Consider the following 18,608-nt stretch of genomic DNA (forward strand, 5'->3'; position numbering starts at 1 on the left):
GTTGATTCAAAAGAAAGGATGTAACAATAATGAATTTCAGCTTAGTTTTTCAAAAGTAGTATTATGTGCCATCATTGGAAACCACATATTTTAAATTTTGATAATAAGCTTGGGTACATGATACAAATGCATATACAAAACATCTGCAGCAAGAATACATAAGCCATTTGCATGTATACTTGGATCTGAAGTAAGAATAGGCAACAGCCCATCATGCAGAGGTGTTCACCTACTGATGAGTAATATATTATATTTAGATGATATAGAGCCAATTTTCAAGACCACAATGTTAGATAATGAAATTTAAGAATGCAACAGGATTTAATATTTGGAATTAATCACAACAACAACTAAAATCACAACACAAAATTTGCAATTAGTAGAATGACACTGGCAATTCACATTAAATCTGTGCTCTGTTTAATATTAACAAATTAATGAAACTTACTTCAGTAAGCATGTTCACATGAGTAGATAGTGACAGCAATGAGGAAGCTTTTATGTTGAAAAAAAACTTAAATCTGCATTCGAACTTCATATGCAATTGAATGCATCTTCAAAAGCAATTTATTTTAAACAGGAGGAAAAACATAATCCATATGTAGCCATACAGCCATGACATTGCCTGCAAGCTTGATAACATACAGAAGGTATTTTCTGGAACTGTCTGTCTCCACTTTTACTGCAATTGAGGGCCTTGTCCTGAACCATTTTGCCTTGGACAGCTTAATTGTAGAGTCTAACCAAAGCAAGCACTAAAAATTGAACTGAAATAGTGTGACACAAAAAACTAAATGGACATTTGGAAGAAAACTGAAGGTCAGGTTGAGAAAAGTGAAATATGAAGAGAAAACTACACTTACAATTAAATGAAATTTAGAAGTGCATTAATGAGCTTGCACTATAAAACCCAGCTTATGATTGCTGTGTGGTCTGAATTTGATATCCTTTTACCTGTGCCTTTCCCTACCTCCAGTTGACTTACAGGATTGTTCCTTGTACAGCTACTATCCAGGCCAACAAACATATCACAATGCAACAATGACCAAGACTATGATATATTTACCACAATGCAATTCCCTGCACTCTATGGTCTTTGGACTTGGCATAGGAATAATTTAATTTGCTTAGAAAATGTCTTTTGGCTCTTTGCAGAGAATTAATTAAGCTTACTTCTTATGCTGCAACTGTTTTACTTGAAATTCACGCACTTGGTTTAATATAATATTTAAAAAACATTTGATTAAGTAGCTACAGATTTTGTATATCCTTAATAATTGAAAGAAAACACGATATTCATGCATACATGCTTACTGAAGGACAGATGTGTGAGAGCTACAGAGAGGGATAGCTACTGCAAGAAAGCTCCACAAATGTGAATACCCACTCTGGCAACGCGTTAAAAGAAAAGGTATCTTGACATAGAAGAATATTCTTGATCAAATTAATAACCCTTTCTAAAAGAAAAAAAACTAGTTTAAAAATGTAACTCAATACTACATAGATGTATTACCAACATTTGTTTAAAAAATGTGCTGCAGGCAAGTTATTACACCAAATCACCATTGCAAATGAGTCACTGCATTTAGTCAAATAAATTCTAAGCAATGTGTGGTGAGTCATTCTGCAGACACCAGACAACAGAACTGCATCTTGTTTAGCTCGTGTGATACTCTCAGTGGTTTACTATTCAGTGCACTATATTTTATGTTGTTTGTCCAAATTGTTAAGTATATAACGATGAGGGGCAATCAAAATGGAAGCCTTTTTTTTGAAGGGGGATTTCCTAGATAAATTGGATTTCACACACAACCTAAGTGAGTAATCTATGTCTTTGATATAAATAGATCTAAAAAATAAACAGTTTAAAAAGTGAAGGTTTTGTTTTGCTAATCCTACTCACCTCATGCTTTTGGATGCCGGTTAGGGATGGCTCACAGGTGGAAACCTAATTGTGTTTTGTTTAAGTTAATAAATGCACTTGGAGCTGAATTCCCAAAATAAAAAGCTTTTCTTTTTTGTAGTTGATAGATAAGTAGAATGCATAGCTAAGTATAGATTGTAAAACTGTCCTCCTGTCTGACCCAATGACATCTGGAGATGTCATCTAGAAAACATTAGCAGAAGCAATTGGTTCAGAAAGAGCTGGGAAATGGGAACATTGATTTTTTTTCAGCTTTAGACACATTAGGCAGCCCACTATTAGGAACTCACATAAAAACATATTTAAATGTTAACACATAACAGGTGAGAAATTCAAGAACTGAATAAAGAAGAAAGGAGGGCTCTGGTTACACTTAATTAAATGATGTATTGGAGAATGGGAAGCAGAGAGAGAAAAAAAATCACATCAAAATACAGTTGGTTAAAATTATTGGCCCAGAACTTCTGTTCCCGTATCAGCATGGATAGTGGGACAAAATCATGTTTCTTTGAAGAAGTGTTGTGGGCCTAAGCCAGCAGTGGCATTTTTTGCTCTGCTGTCCCAGCCGACTTCTCTTGGAGTCCAACAGGGTAGCTCGAACTTTTGCAGACTTTCCAGCTCTAAGTGGGAAATCTCTGTACAGAGTTCATGTCAGGTCAACTCTGTTGGAAGCATAGAAATCTCCATTTAAATAAATGGGAGGCAACAGCAACTGAAAGATTTAAAAAAATCATTGAAACTTTTTCAATGATTATTTGTTTTTATTTGTTTTAAATATAGTACAAATCAGTATTATTTTTGTTTAATGAATGTTTGTGCATGTCAAACATGTTCACATTCAATGGTCCCAATAACAATGACAGGCTCCACTGACTGTCAAAGCCATTCTTTAAGTACAGTTGGCTGAGACAGCTCCTACGTGCACTTAGCCAAGTTCCCACCATGTGACTATGCCTGGGCCACGATGGAAGACACAGTGTAGTTCAGAATTAGGTGGACAGTGATATTTGATGAACTAAATTTTTTCAATTTCCAAGAGTATGCTAGTATAACTCTAGCCCATTTTGACCAGAAATATTCCACACTAAAAAGTATTCCATCCTAGGGTCAAGCATACCTAGACAAGAATCAAATTCACATTCAACACGTGGTGACTCAGGTATTCAACTAGATTGCCAAATGCTACTTCTGAAACTGGATCAGGGCAACATGTGGAGTGGCTGATACTCAACCTGGGTGCTATCAATCCTCGTTTGATACATTCTAGTCATTGGACAGGAAAGAATTCATCTGAGTTCCAGGTTTTTACCAATAATGACATAGACAAATTTACTTATGAACAAGATGCACCATTAAAAGCAAGTTTTTTTGCTTACAAATGTAGAAAATATGAGTAATTGTTCAGGACTGTGACTTTTTTTTTTATCCCTGATAGGATGAATTTGCTTCAAGTACATTGAATCTCATGCAATAACTTTCCATCTAATTTCCAATGAGAGGGCTTCAGCCAAGTTAGCTGTCAACTAAGTCATAACAAGGATGGTTGGTTCACATTTTTTTAAAAAAAGACACATCCTTCTACATATCCAAGTAGGCTGCATGTAGCATGAAGATACTTATGAAGAGGATTGTTGACGAACAATAAAAAGATCAGAAAAATAGGAGAGACGTGGAAGTTGCTAAAATCTGCAAAGGAAATTAAAAGAACAGGAAAAGATTAGCAATATTAGCAATTTTATAAAAGCTTCCTTTTATGTCATCAAACTGATGATAAAGAAGGCTGAAATACTCAGAGCTGAATAAATGAGTTGTTATGACATTCACCAATTGATTGAGCACCACAAAGTCAGATGTAGATAATCTACCATCTCAACAGTATGCTAGGAATAGAGCCAAATCAGCAGGTTGGGCTAAGGCAAGCACTTTCTTTAATATATTATCTTTCAGTTAAATGTTCAATAGGTTAAACATCTATTCTTAACTGGAGAGCCTGGAAAGAAAAAGCCAAATATGTTGATGGCGCAGTTATTTTTCTTGTTGATCAGGAATGCACCCTCCTAGAAAATTTGATTTTACTATTTTATCTAATATATTTTCAAATATTTAGCCATCTATATTGAATATAAACACAAGATTATCCTGGTACATCTAAAGGCTGCAGTTAGCTCAGTTTCATTAGTAAATCATAGCTTTAATTTAGAAATTTATTTTCTGTTGTATTTAAAAACATCAAACAATAGAAGCAGATAATCCATTATTGCCAAAAAATGTTTTGAATTACTAAGTAAATTTAAGGTTTAACTGTAAATATGGAATTAAAAACTGGCCATAATTTAAAATTGTAGATACTTGGGCTCCCAGGTTACAAATGACCTGACTTATGGAAATGTGAATATATGCAAATTCTCCCATACATTTTTAAAGCATTTTTCAAGCTATTAATAATAATACTTTTCATGGCTTTGATTAATGACTGAATACAGTATATATTCCATTACTTTAATTGTGGGTAGTGTTCGGGTGATTATTGAATGAAATGAAAGAATTACAGCAAGTATATGTAGAGCAATATAATATGAATTACAATAGAAAACAGACATTTCTGACATACATAGAAATCGGCTTACGGACAGTTCCCAGGAACAGAATCTGCATAACCCAGGGACTGCCTGTACTCTTTCTAAGCAGTGTCACTTGTCTTAACCTATTTAGATTTAACAGTTCACTTTGATGATGAAATGGAGCTGCTTCCAAGACAATTTAGAATTTCAATGCAGAAACAGCAGCTTATTTTTAAATTTTCAACAGATGCACATCTTTTCCTCCTTCTGAACAATTAGAAAAATAGTAACATTTGGATTGCCACAACCCAAAAGTAACAGCCTTCAACTAGCCTGGATCCTCCTGAGAAATGCCAGCAATTCCATGTGGAACTGGTGGCAATTCCCAGGTAGACATCAGAGATGCCTGTGCAAACATCCACAAACGTAGAAGTCCCAAACTGATGGGAGGTGCTTACTGGGGGTTTGCTATCCATGCTCCACCACTGGTCTCCTTATGACTTCAGCAAGGGAGAGCTAACTAATCACAATTGTTCAGAAATTACAATGGAGAATCTGCCCACTTTGCAGATTCAGCAACTCTGTGCATTTCAGTGGAGAGGACTGCTTCAAAGGTCCAGAGTTAAGTGTTAAGCAGTCAACATTTTCTGGATTAATTGATTTTACTTAATTGTTTTTAAACAGTTTAAATATTTTAATATCTTTAAATATTGTAACTATTTAATAGTTTCAGTATTTTTAGGAGACACTGAAGCATTCATAAGCTTTGTGGTGTGGCTTAGACAGTTTTTCCCTGCATTCCCACTGCCAGGGTCTTGCTCTAGCTCTGCTGCATCATGTCATTTATGTCTCAAATGTGCAGACATCAGTCAGCTTCACTGAGTCAGCTTTGTCAAGGAAGATGTCTCTAAAAGTGCCACTGAAGGTGAGTGCAACACTGTGAGTGGGTAGGTGAACAGCAAATGTGGGTGTCTTGCCACGACCTGCAAATTCTCAGCCAAACTTATGTGGGCCTGGCACATTACCTTTCGCCAACTTCAACCCCCTGTAATACAGTTAATGGACACACTAATCGCTGAAATTCCACTTCACTGTCCACTCTCTACCTCTTCTGTCTCATTTCAACCATGCAGTCTTTTGTTATTTTCCAGTTTTTCTTCTAGCCTATCACTACTCGTGCCTCCCATTCCCTCTACTGCACCCACCTTTTGTTTATGTTGACATTTTCTCCCCTTCACTACCAGCTTATTTATGCACACTTCACCCATCAATAAAGCAGATACTGTCTTTAAACACACCCTCCAAAAATTAATACAGATGTTCTGCTGCCCAAACTCCCAGCCATTGCTAGGGTTCCTTTTTACTTCCTTGAATAACCTAACAAGCTTCTCATCTTCAATTCAACTAAGAACTTTACACCTTGCAACCTCCAACCTTAGTTGATGAATAGATTTGCCTACTTTACCCAATGAAACATTTCATTCTGATGAAGGGTCTATGCCCTGAAATGTTAACTGTTTCTCTTTCCACAGATGCGGCCTGAACTGATGAATATTTCCATTATTTTCTGTTTTTATATTGCAGACTTGGTATTAGCCACTAATCCAAACACTCCTGGATCCTATTTCTTATTGTCAATGAACATTGAGGTAAATGCCTGACTTGTGAGATCTCAGACACCAAGTGCACACCTGTGTTCAATCCAACAGCTAGGAGAGGTAGTAACAGCCTGGTTCACAGCACTTTTGGTCAGAAATTGCATCCCAAAATAAACAGACTTTGTGAAAAATACATATATCCTCCACTTTCCTTTCTGATTGTACCATATAAAATCGAAGTGTGCTTGAGAAAGTGGAATAACACTGCTCACATTGCTGATAAATAATGTAGATATGAAATCTGAAAAGGTGAGAAGAATGCATCAGCTCATCAAAACACAAAATAGGTCTGGTGCAAAATGAGTTGTTAACGGGTTTGCAATTTAAAAAAGAACAAAAGGAATAAAGGTCAGCAGTAGGTCCCATGTTCATAAACTGAAATAGCATTCTTACTCATGTTTTCACCATCCTCATCATCCACGTCCAAAGTAAAGTATTTCTGCTGGCTTCTCGACTGCTGGTAGCCAAGTGATCTATCTGCAAGATAATGGAAGTTATCATGAAGCATTTTTGTTTCCGTATAGTTCAGGGACATATTACATGGTGTTAAAAAAGAGAAACTCAAACAAAATGGATGGAAATATACTATAGTATACACAAGAGATGAAAAAAATCAAAAAATCAAATTTATTTATAAATATATTTAACTGATATAAATGAATTAGAAACATTAATATTAATTGAAATAAAGTTTAAAAAAACCTCAGAACACCATTTAGTGAAGATTAGCAAGGCGGCGCACCTTATGCTCAGTTTATGCCGGACGTAAAACTGATATGAAGTGTATGCAACCCTTCAGTCAGTAACATTACATAATACCTCTGGAGTTAATGGTGAGTCCAGGGGTGGAACTAAAGGTCAGATGCACTTATACCTGACCTTCAGCTTGCTCCACAATTCCACTCTGCCCTGTGAAGGCTTGGAAGTCCAGACCATGCTGATACACACACTGCATTTGGCCGGTGGCTCTTGACAGAAATGACAGTTAGCTGTCAGCATGATCCAACCCTGTATTCTCCCACATCCTGTTGGTGGGAAGAAGTCTGCACAATGATGGAAATAGTCAAAGCAAAGCATGATTGATATTAACATTAGTAGGACACAATATCAGTAATAGATTTTAGCAAAGGTCAGTGGTGTAAAGGCTGTATTCCAATGCATATTCCATCCATGAGGGTCTGCTAAAACAGTTATTCCACTGACATAAGAGAAAATTTTAAAATTATACCAAAATGAAAAGGCTAGTCTAGTTGAAGTTGAAATGAAATCATATTCCAGTTGTTCAGGCTAAAATTGCAACTGCAAAAAAAGTCACCTTCAAAGCAGCTGTGCAAGATGACGGACAAATAAAACAAAAATCTTCAAAGTCAGTCACATGAAGTAACCAATATCCATCATTCCATCACTCTGCACTAAGCAAATTTTTCCACGCCAAATGACTGTTTAAATAGAATGGAAGATAAACATTATCTGCAGATAGCACGTGTTGATCTAGCTGGCACAGGACACACTTGGAGAACTTTGATGCTCAAGAAAACTCATTTTAATAGTGGTATCTTCACTTGGCACATTTAGAGCTATGTCTGAAAATGAGAGAAAAAAAATCAGAGGATAGCAGAATTGCTTTGGTATACAAATAAATTTCTAAGATAGTAATTTAGTGGAAATTACCATAATGTGCGAGGAATTGGCTACTTCCTCGACTTGTTAATAATAATTTTCCTCTCATTTTAAGTAAAAAAAAATTCTGCAATTAAAACAGTACTTTGTCTAACACCAGTTTACTTACATACCACCTTGCCATTGAGCTCTATCCTATCCGAATCCATCACACACATAAGTTCTACAAATTTAGTTACCGCACAAAACTTGGGGAATTTTGTGTTACAGTACTTCTTTCCCATCTTCTGATCCTACTCCTCTCTTTATTGATAACGTTTGGACCCTTTCATCTCCACATACAGCATAAATGGAAGTTGCTGTTGGAACTTCACACCTATGCTATCAATTAAAAGTTGACATTAAGCCTTGTAAGAAAAGGTAGGGCAGTGGGCTCCAATGTTAATCAGCAAGCACGGGTGAATGGGATGGTGCAGGTCAGGAGCACCAGAGTTGTGTAAGGCCTCAAATTTGTAGAGAGTCAAGGAAGTCTACATTTTTGATGTGTACTGACTTGCAGGAATCCTTTATATTTGGTAGACCACAAGCTGGGTGCCATGCTTGTGACCATGGAATCCACACATGCTTCTCCTTAGCTGAAGGAGTGCATTGATGCACTGGAAGAGGGGCAGATTTCATTCCTGATGTCTGCCTTTGCCAAGATGTGGCTACTGAGGTGGCTGGGGACCCACCTCTCACCAATATCCTGCTATGGATTTTGACTGTTGGGGATAGTGCTGTACAGCACAGCGGGGTCAAGTTGGTAGTGGATCTTTCTCTTCTGGCTCTTCATTTTTCAACTTTTAACATTCCTTTGTTTGTGTTCTCAATCTCTGACTGTTCTTATTTCATAGCCTTTAGGTTCACTTGTTCATGTTCTCTCTCACCAACTCTCCCCATTAACCTATCAGCCAGATGATTTCATCCACATTCCTATGTAATCCAAGCCTTTCCAGTTCAGACGACGTCTTTGACCTAAAATGTCAACTCTTCCATGAATGCTGCCCGACCTGGTGGCATTCACTTCCAGTATTCTCAGGTATTTCTGATTTCCAGCATCTAATCCAGAGGCCAGGAAGCTCTGGATGGCAGCATCCTTCAAGAGAAGTGCAGTCCAGGCAGGGGTCAGTGGCTGAAGTTTGCCCATGGGTCTCAGATTTCTGACACCACTGACTTAGGAAGCCATAGTTTCCAAAGATATTGCTCTTCAGAGGCTGAAATAGCTCTCTGAATGCTCTTGTGGGATAGGCGATGAATTCATTGAGTACAGCCCTTGCAAATTGTGAAGGGCTCTGTGGTTTTTACTTTGTAAAGTCCATTCAGTGCTGGTGGGTTTGGTATATGAAATCCAAGTACACATGAGCCATTTCTGGTTGGAGGCATTCTTTGAAGTTTGATTCTTTATCACTCTGAAGACAGTGACTGTAAAAAAGATTCAGTTATTACCTAATAATGATTAGTTCCCTGTAGTTGGATATCTTTGCTTGTGATTTCACAGCAGCTGCTGTTGTGCAAGTACAGGCAAAGAGGGGAAATCAAAGAGAAGGAAGAATGTCAATCTTAAGATTGGGGAGTAGTTCAGAGACAGGAAACCAGAATAAGTGCCAACAGGAGGCCGTATAAATTGTATTTTTCTTAAATCACAACAGAATGTGGTGCTACGAAATAAGTTTCTGTAGTGGGTGACCAATGAATTGCCAAAGTGGAAACATTTTCGCCAAGCAACATTCCAAATGAACAGTACACAAAGTCTGACATCACTCTATGAACATCCACAGTAAACACAGCCAGAAATGCCCAGTCAGATTTCTGGTCTAGCAGGAATATAACCAGAAAACTGAATTTTACATCCTTCTCCAATTAACAGCAACTAAGGTGAAAGGGGCAATGCTTTTCAAACCAGTTTCCAGGCAAACAAAAAACTATAAGAGGGAGCATTGAAAAATAATATCTAGTACATATCCTAGCAATGAGCGTGTGACCTACGGGAAGTTTACCAGACAAAGAACCTGCTGCTTTTTTTCGTGATCTCTCGATCTGACTCGGTGCCAATAGTTTTGATGAGTGAATCCAAGTACAGGCCAGCTTTGCCCAAAATTTTCAGTTAAGACCTGCCACAGTCACACGATGTCAAAATCTGTTCTGCAAGGAGCAGAAATTAGTCTATTAAAAATGGTGTTGACAGATTGCACCTTACTTATTAGAGGAAGATTCTGGTTGTGGTTTCAAAGTGCTTACCAGTGGGTTAGATGTAGGTAAGATGGGTAGTTACAATCAGTTGCATATAATAATGAGTTGTTGCATATACTGATAATCATGAGGGAGATCAGAATGTCAGCAGTGCCACTTTCCGGTGAAATTTCAGGTGAGTCACTGTTCATTACTGGTGGAATCAAAGATGCTTGTACCTTCAGTTTCCTCTCTGTGAACAACATCCTGATCTTCAGATATCCTCCCCAGATCTCCTCTGTCCAGTTCTCCTTGCCTGCACAAGTTGACCAAATTGTCACAACAGTTGCTGCTATGAAACCATCAACAAAGATATCTGACTGCAGGGGACAACGATTCTAAGGAGGTCATAATGAGTATTTTCCCCACTCACTGTAATCAAAGCTATAAAAGTTCGAGCCTGAAAGAATGCCTCCAAACAGATTTGGCATCTGGTGCTGCAGTTTATCATGTTTCTAAACAGTCCATATTTTTGGGATGTCAAATGCCACCAATGCAATTCAATTAGTAATGAAAGAGAACAGAAATGTAATGCAGTTAACACAATTTCAGAAAATGCTTGAAAGAGCCACAAAGTTAGAACAAATACAAAACTAATGTGATGTTTTGTAATTATTGACAAGCAATACAAGTATATTCAGTAATCCTCTGAGGAATCTCTGGATCTATAGGTGTATGGAGCGAAGATAGCTTTCACCACTGATCTGATAATAGAATGCCAAATGAAAAGGTAAATACAAATTACTGCACTTCAGTACTATTGTGTCAAGCAATGGCTATGATGAGAAAGTAAATCTGTTATGATTGCAAGCATGCCTACATTTCACACAAATTCAATCAACTGCCGCAATATTCTATCTTGATTGAAAATACATGACTCTACTGAGTACATACTGTCAGGAATTACAAGGACAAATATTTTTAACACAACCCACTGTTGTTAAAAGCAATCTGAGAGATAGAAAATAGAAACTTTATTGTGCTGTAAATAAGATTTTATTTGAAACCATTAATAGAATTATTAAATGTTTAAATCAAGATCGTTGCTTGTAAGGATGCAATTAAATAATTAAAGAAAAATGACATACTGGCAATGATTTTAATTCTACAAGCCCACAGGAAATCAGCAACCATAAGCTGAAAACGAGTAAATTTACCAACTAACATTTAAGAATTACAACTGAATTTAAGTTTCAGTGAACAAATTTGAGAAGAAAAAAACCAAGGATTTCTGGAAGTAGATGCAAACTTTTAAACAAAAGTACTGGATTTAATGGTAGAAAATTAATCAAAAACTCTTAAATTTTACACTTCTTCATGAAGCAAAATCTAATCTATTTTCATCCAAATCCAATCTCCAATCAGAAATTTCATTCATGTTTATTGCAGCCAAAACTAACCATACTTATTTGTAATCTCCTTATACTTGTGCCAAATCTATATCCCCTCACTTCCATTTTTTAAACTAAATCTAAACAGAAGCAATCAAAAGTCAAGTGGCATCTGTGGGGAGAGACAAAGAGATATTGTTTCAGGCCTTTGACCCTTCATCAGAAGTGGAAAAATGAAATGTTTTAAGTAGGGAATGTCTGTGATGGGGCATAGACTAAGTGTTATGAGAACATTGACACCTTTGGTCTCCAGCCAAATACAGACATTCCTGCTGTTCATCATCCCCCTTTCTGCACTTAAAACATGCTAATTTTATCAAATTTCAAATTCTGAAGGGACAGTGACCCAAAACGATGAATTCATTTTTCACTCCACAGATAGTGCCTAACACTGAGTGTTACTGGCATTTGATTATGCTCGTGGATATGCCCATGGAAATATATGCAATTCTATGGTCGTATCCATCTATGAAATCCATTAGTGAACCATGGTGATCATATTTTAATGGAAGGATCACTGCTGACCACTTCACCCAACCATCCACTGAGCAACAGGGGTGTCAAACTTAAACACCAATAAAGGATGTCTCTTATTTACCCTCCCATGAATTCCCCTTTCTCGAGTTTATCAACTTGAATTGAAAACCAAATAAATTACCTTCACCTCTCAATCTGCACAAATGCTGTGGGACCAGGAAGACTTGATACAATAATGCATTCTACCTTCAAATCATCATATAAATACACACTTAGTGGAATACACAGGCACAAAATAATGTGCTCAAATATGCCAGAATGCACATTTTGGGCTAGACTGCATTGTGGAAATAAGCTAATTAAGGCCTAAATTTGACAGCAACTTCCAACAACTGCAGATTTGCAGTTCATTGCAGAAACACTGCAGCAACTGTCTGTGGTGTTCCTCCTTCCAGATGCTGTGCTATCCTGTCACCTCATTAAAAGATGTGAACTACAAATACATGGAACATTGGAAAGTAGTGATATTTATGTTATAAGTACCTACTAATGCTGGGGCCTGGCCATTCTAGTATGAATATACCTTCAAGGTGTGATACTTCTGAATTACAGCCAAAGAAAATCATATCAGAAGCCAAAAATTAACTTTTTAAATAAGTGGAATTTTAATCCTATAGATTATAATTGCTCCTGGAGATTTAAAACATCAAACTTTTTCAAACAACCATGTATGTCCCTTGCTTCACTGTCAATCTCAATTTTACCCATTTTAAAATCTGTACATAATTTGACATTGAATTAAATGTTCTGACAACTCCTGGTTCAGACCCTCTCACATATATTAACAAAGCTTCAATCTATTTGGTTAATAAGACAAACTATTATTTGCCCCGTTCACAGATGCTTTTGTATAATTTCTACAAAAGTGAATAATTCCACATTATGCTCCACCTGCCATCTTTTTGCTCATGCAGTTAATCTTTTGTTATATCCCTTTGCAAACTTCTCTGTGTCCTCCTCACTTCTTTCTTACTCACCTATCTTTGTGCCATTGGTAAACCTGGATGCCATATCCTTGGGTATGTTCATCAGATTCAAAAATACTAGTTGCAAATTAAAAATGCAGTTCTTTGAACTTGTCTGTGAACAATGTTCAGTTACACTCCAAATAAAGTTTCTCTGCCAGTATAAGGGAATTGATATATTGCTGAAGCAAACAATTTTATTCTACAATCCAGAATTGCCATTTTCTGTTCCACAGAATTATAGCTTCTAGATTTGTGCGGTGACAAGTAGCAATGCAGTACTCAAATCACTAAAGACATAGATTTTTTATTTTGACCAGTTATCATCAAAACTGAAGACAAGGATTATAGATGCTGGAGCATAAGTGGTGTAATTTAAATCTTTTGCTCCTGAAACTTGTATTAAAATGTTAAATATTGAAACAAAGTCCTTTGTTAAGCATGCCTGATGGACGTACACTTGATCAACTTTCATGTCCATGTCGAGAGTGCAGAAGGCCACAAGATAATAGAAAATATCAATCAAATGGGCAGAATTCCTTGATAATAAGCTTGAGCCACAAAATTACATTCAAAATTGTTCATCTTCAAAGGTCTATATTTTTATATGGAGCCTCCCTTTCGGCAGAATGTTGAACTGCTGTCTACAGATGCTGTGATAAGTTGGACTGTACAGTATTTCAAATATAGTTAATCAAAGAGCTGTCAGTTTGCATGTCATCTACAGCACTGAACAAGAAAGTGATGGTGCAATTGGACACAGGTCAGCAACTCATTCAATAAAGGGATATTTTTAAAACTGACATAAGTTGGGCAGAAACCATATTGTCAAAATATCAAACTGCCTGCATCTCCAATCTGCCCTTTGCATAGTCACAAAACATTTTCAATATGCAAAGTTTAATGTTCAATATTTAGTTTTAAATAAGGGATACATAATGGTACTACATTTTGGACTGTGATTAAGTCACACAAATTGAAATAATAACCTCAGTTCTCTCCTCTTCAGCAAGTCCAATCACTCCTACAGTTCCAATTCTTCCCAATGAAACAAATTAATAGGATTGATTTTAAGAGCCAGCTGCTTCATTTGTTTCCCAAAAACACCCATGCCTTTCAGTTTCATCTATTCAAAGTTATATTTTTAACAGTTTTTAAAAATTCTTTCCTTCCAATATACTTGTGGCGCATAACATTCAAAAATCAATGGTTTCTTCCCATCTGTAGGCCAACGAGCTTGGAGGGGTGTGAAGAAGGTATAAAGCCCAGGAATGGACTGAAACATCCTGTAAATATAATTGCCACACAAGTCTTAATCTAGTGACTTGCACGCAATGATAATTTGATTTAGGTTACTGTTACGTACCAGCAACAAAAGAAACACACCGAGTCATGTATAAGTGTTAGAAACTATTTTATTAATAACTACTTATGATAATAAGAAAGAAAATAAAGTTAGATATTAAACATTAACCCCAAAACCTAAACTCGAGGTGTGTGTGTGTGTGTGGCAAATTCCCAAACTCCAAGTCCAGGAATAGCTCTCAAAGTTCAGTTCAGCAAGCCATAAGGTGAAACGTGAACAAAGGCTTTTGCAAAAACCACCATTGACTGAAGAGAAAATGTAGAGAGAAAATAGAGAGAAATTACGAAATCCAAATGTTCCACGATGGAACCCATACGACACCTCAGTCACTGATGACCTCCACTGCTTTGTTCCGAAGTATCTGCCACCCCAAAAGGCATTCGAGACGTGGCTGTCCACAGAGATACCTGTTTCCTTCTACCGGTTAACGACAAAGTGGACTCCACTGGATTATTCCAAAATTCCATACATGGATTGTAGTGACAGACAGAGTTATTGTTTTTCATCCATCGATACAGAGACCAGCAGGCAGAGTCTCTCTCTCTCCCTTCTGACTGAACCAAAACGTCAACACGTTGTTATCTTCTGCTGTTGTTGTAATGACGCCCCCCACACACACACACACTACTGTACTATGTCTTAAAGGGACATTCACCAAATAGCAAACTAATCCGTAACATTACAAAGTCTGTTGAAATCTTTCAAAGGTTGCAATGGAACAAAAAACTCTATCCACCTCCATGCAGAAGATTCTTTCAGCTTATGGAGGTACAAAAAAATGAAAGAATTACATCCATTCCACCAGGTACATGAAGAATGGCAAGGGTGAAGAGCCACTGCACGTTGATTTGTCTAGTATTATGCTTGATGACAATAGGTTCTCAACTGCAACAACGAAAATCTATGTTCAGCAACATACTTCAAATATAGTTTCAAGTTCAAAGTGCTTAAACAAATGAAATATTTTTGCCGCCACAAAGATTACCTGTTTTTTTGCTTTCACGGCTTGCCTTCTCTCCCCAGACCAAGACAGTATTTCCTTTGTCCTCACTTTCTGTCCACCAAGCTACTGTTTCAACCTGAAATTTTAATTGTCCTTTGCTTTTGAGAGCAATGCTTTAATACCTTTTCCCAGGGTAAAAATGGTTAACACGAGGGGGCATAATTTTAAGGTGATTGGAGGAAGGTCAGAGGTAATTTTTTTTTACACAGAGAGTGGTGGGTGCATGCAATGCACTGCCGGCAGAGGCGGTGGAGGCAGACATATTAGGGACATTTAAGAGACTTTCAGATAGCCACATGAATGATGGAAAAATGGAGGACTATGTGGGAGGGAAGGGTTAGAGAGATCTTAGAGAAGGATAAAATGCCGGAACAACATCGTGGGCCAAAAGGCCTGTACTGAGCTGTAATGTTTTATGTTCTTTATCATTCTTTGTTAATTCCTAATGTTTCTAAGCTATTAATTTTTAATATTAAAACAGAAAATGCTGCTGTCAAGTTATCTGCAGGCCAGATACCATTTGAGGTCCAAGCAACAGAGCTTTTAGATCAGTGATATTTAGTCAGAATGGGAAAAAAAGTTTTAGAACTGCAGAGAAAGCAGGAAGGGGAGGAGAGAGCATAAGGTTTGTAAAAGGGTGAAAGTCAGGGAAGATTAAATGACAAATGGGATGATGGTGAAATACCAAAGAGGTAGGTGATGAGATAAGTAGGTACAGAAAATATTAGTCTAGAGGAAACCTAAATGAGAAGAGCAGAATCATTATCTGTAACTGCTGAACTTAACATTAAGTTCACAAAGCTATGATGTACATAGTTGTGAAGATGAGATGTTGTTTCTTGAGCTTATGTGTCTAAACTTTATCACCTTGACTGCTCAGTTTCAGTGACCAAAACACCTCAATGCACCTCTTCCAAAAGAAACTTTAACAGTGATGGAATTGTAACACCTATTTTTATGCTTTGTTGTATTTTTATTAATTTAGACTGTAAGCTGAAGAATCAAATTAATTTTAAGAACATGATGCCGAAAAAAAGTCTGGGAACCTCGAAGAAAGTCCACTGATCTTGAACATAGATTATTTATCCAAGAAGAATTTTCAATGGAGATACTTTCCAAAGTTTCATATAAATGGATTGCAATTTAATTTTTTGATAATGAAATGTTACTAATTTTTTTTTTTAAAAACATCGCTTAACAAATAATGAATTAACAAGGTAAAGACTCCACTTACACAAAAACATCTTTGTGTTAGCAAATCTCCATGTTATAATTATGTGGACTTTGTAAAGGGCCTTTACAAAATACATAAAAAGAACTCTGTACAATCTAGAGCTATATAGGCAAACTGTCTAACTGAGATATCCCTTGTTTTCTTCACAGATTCTAAAATTAATTCTCTGGTAACTTAAATAAATAATTCTGCATCACACTTGAGAAAAGACTGTATTTCTTCCTGCCTGTCCCACTAGTGGCATTACAAGGACAAGTGGCATTGCAAGTACAAAGAATGCATCATGTTCTTAAAGCTACTTTGATTCTTCAGCCTACACTCAGTATCCATAAACATACTGCAAAGCAGAAAAACAAGCATTACAGTCCGTAGCTATTAACGTTTCTTTTGGAAGAAGTGCACTGAGGAGTTTTGGTGCCACAACTTTATCACCTTGACTGTCAAGGTGATAAAGTTGTGGCACATCAACTCAAGAAACAGCGCCTCATCTTCATAACTCGGCACATTATAGCTTCCTGAACTTAGTGTTGATAATGATTCTGCTACTCCCATTTTAGCTTCCTTTAGACCAATGTTTTCTTTACCTACTTATCCTATTAATTTTAGGCTTTGATTCCAGGTAAATATTTTTAGTAGTACTGATATTAGCTGTAGAACTTCATACATTTTTACATTTACCAAATGTGGTCTTTGAAAAATGAGATGACTGTAGGCAAAACAGCAAAAATGCAGAGGGTCGATATGTGCATGAACGCAGTGGGAACAAGCTATCTGAAATGCATTAACAATCTTTTTCTCCAAGGTGATCTTTTTTAATGTAATCGACTCGACTTACCCTTGATTATGCCCTGCAGCAGAAATATTGAAATAATTCAATGAAGTACAAAACAAGAAATCCACATATATATAAATTAGATATAAGTAAACTGCTTAGCAAGCAGAATATTACTTCATACTTCTTTTAAACTCATCGTATAAAACAAAAGGTCAAATTATTCAAGATTAACAAAATTAATTTCTCTGTGACTATGCTGGAAATTGACCATATTCATTCCAGTTACAATTGGTAGTTTTGAACATTGGCCGGTATGGATTCTATTGAACTTCTTGTATATACTCCAGCTATAGCAGGATATCAAAAATTCCATTGGTGACCACATTGTCTACATGGCTCATTAACTCACATTTGGGTAAAAGAAAAACAGTTCAGCATGCAATCAGACTGTCAAAAATAAATGCATATAATGGCATTGAGTGTAAAGTGCTTTTGATATGGCACACAAAGCAAAGGATACAAAGATTTTTAAAGGCACAGTAAGAGTGTTAAATAGTAAATACTTTAGTCCATGAAACAATGTTCCATCTTTATATTAACTACTAATATCAAACAAACCCTAATTTGAAACTGCTGAGGTGATACACACAATGATACTATGCCAAAGACTTCTATATCCAGATCACAGAAAATACAGATTAGATCCTGGCTTTCTTACCCAGCCAAGAAATAAAAACCTCAAGCAGAAGAAAACCTTGTGCAATAACAAATCACCAGTGCTGTGTTTCAAAACCAGCTGTTTACATAAATAAGAAGGTTGGCTAGAAATATTCAACATGCTGTTCAAGCAGCATAAGTGGAAAACTAAATGTAGTTAATTTTCCAGGTCAATGGACTTACCATAAGAACTGTAAATTTGCTTTATGGAGAGCTTTCTTTAAAAAAATAACAGAAGCGGGAGGAGGGGAGGAAAGAACAGGTGGGAATATATGCTATTGGATGAAAGGCAGAAGAGACTAAGTAAAACAAAAAGTCAAAGTAGTCTGGAGGGAACAGAAATGGAGAATATCAAAGAAGTGGGAAAGGTACCTAATCAAAAGATGAGATGTTGTTCCTCTGAGTTTCACTAGAGCTGTGCAGGAGACTGAATAAAAGTCAAAGTGGAACTACAATGGAAAATTAAATAGACAGATTGGAAACATGTGAAATGAAAGGAGTGACTTCCCTATCTATGACTGGCTTCATTGGTGCAGAGACTTCACTGTGAATAGCATACAATAAATTGAAATGCAAGTAAATCGCTGTT

The 18,608-nt window shown here is 36.6% G+C and overlaps 1 protein-coding gene across 1 annotated transcript in view; it reads right to left on the reverse strand.

Moving 5' to 3' along the window:
* Positions 1 to 18,608, reverse strand: part of LOC127568661 (double-stranded RNA-specific editase 1-like) — a 235,057-nt gene that overhangs the window by 65,269 nt on the left and 151,180 nt on the right. The window contains 1 exon segment of the mRNA XM_052012664.1: positions 6,537 to 6,620. Within this exon segment, the coding sequence (XP_051868624.1) occupies positions 6,537 to 6,620 (84 nt within the window).

The sequence above is a fragment of the Pristis pectinata genome, chromosome 1 (assembly GCF_009764475.1).
Source record: "Pristis pectinata isolate sPriPec2 chromosome 1, sPriPec2.1.pri, whole genome shotgun sequence".
In the NCBI taxonomy this organism is placed as follows: Eukaryota; Metazoa; Chordata; class Chondrichthyes; order Rhinopristiformes; family Pristidae; genus Pristis; species Pristis pectinata.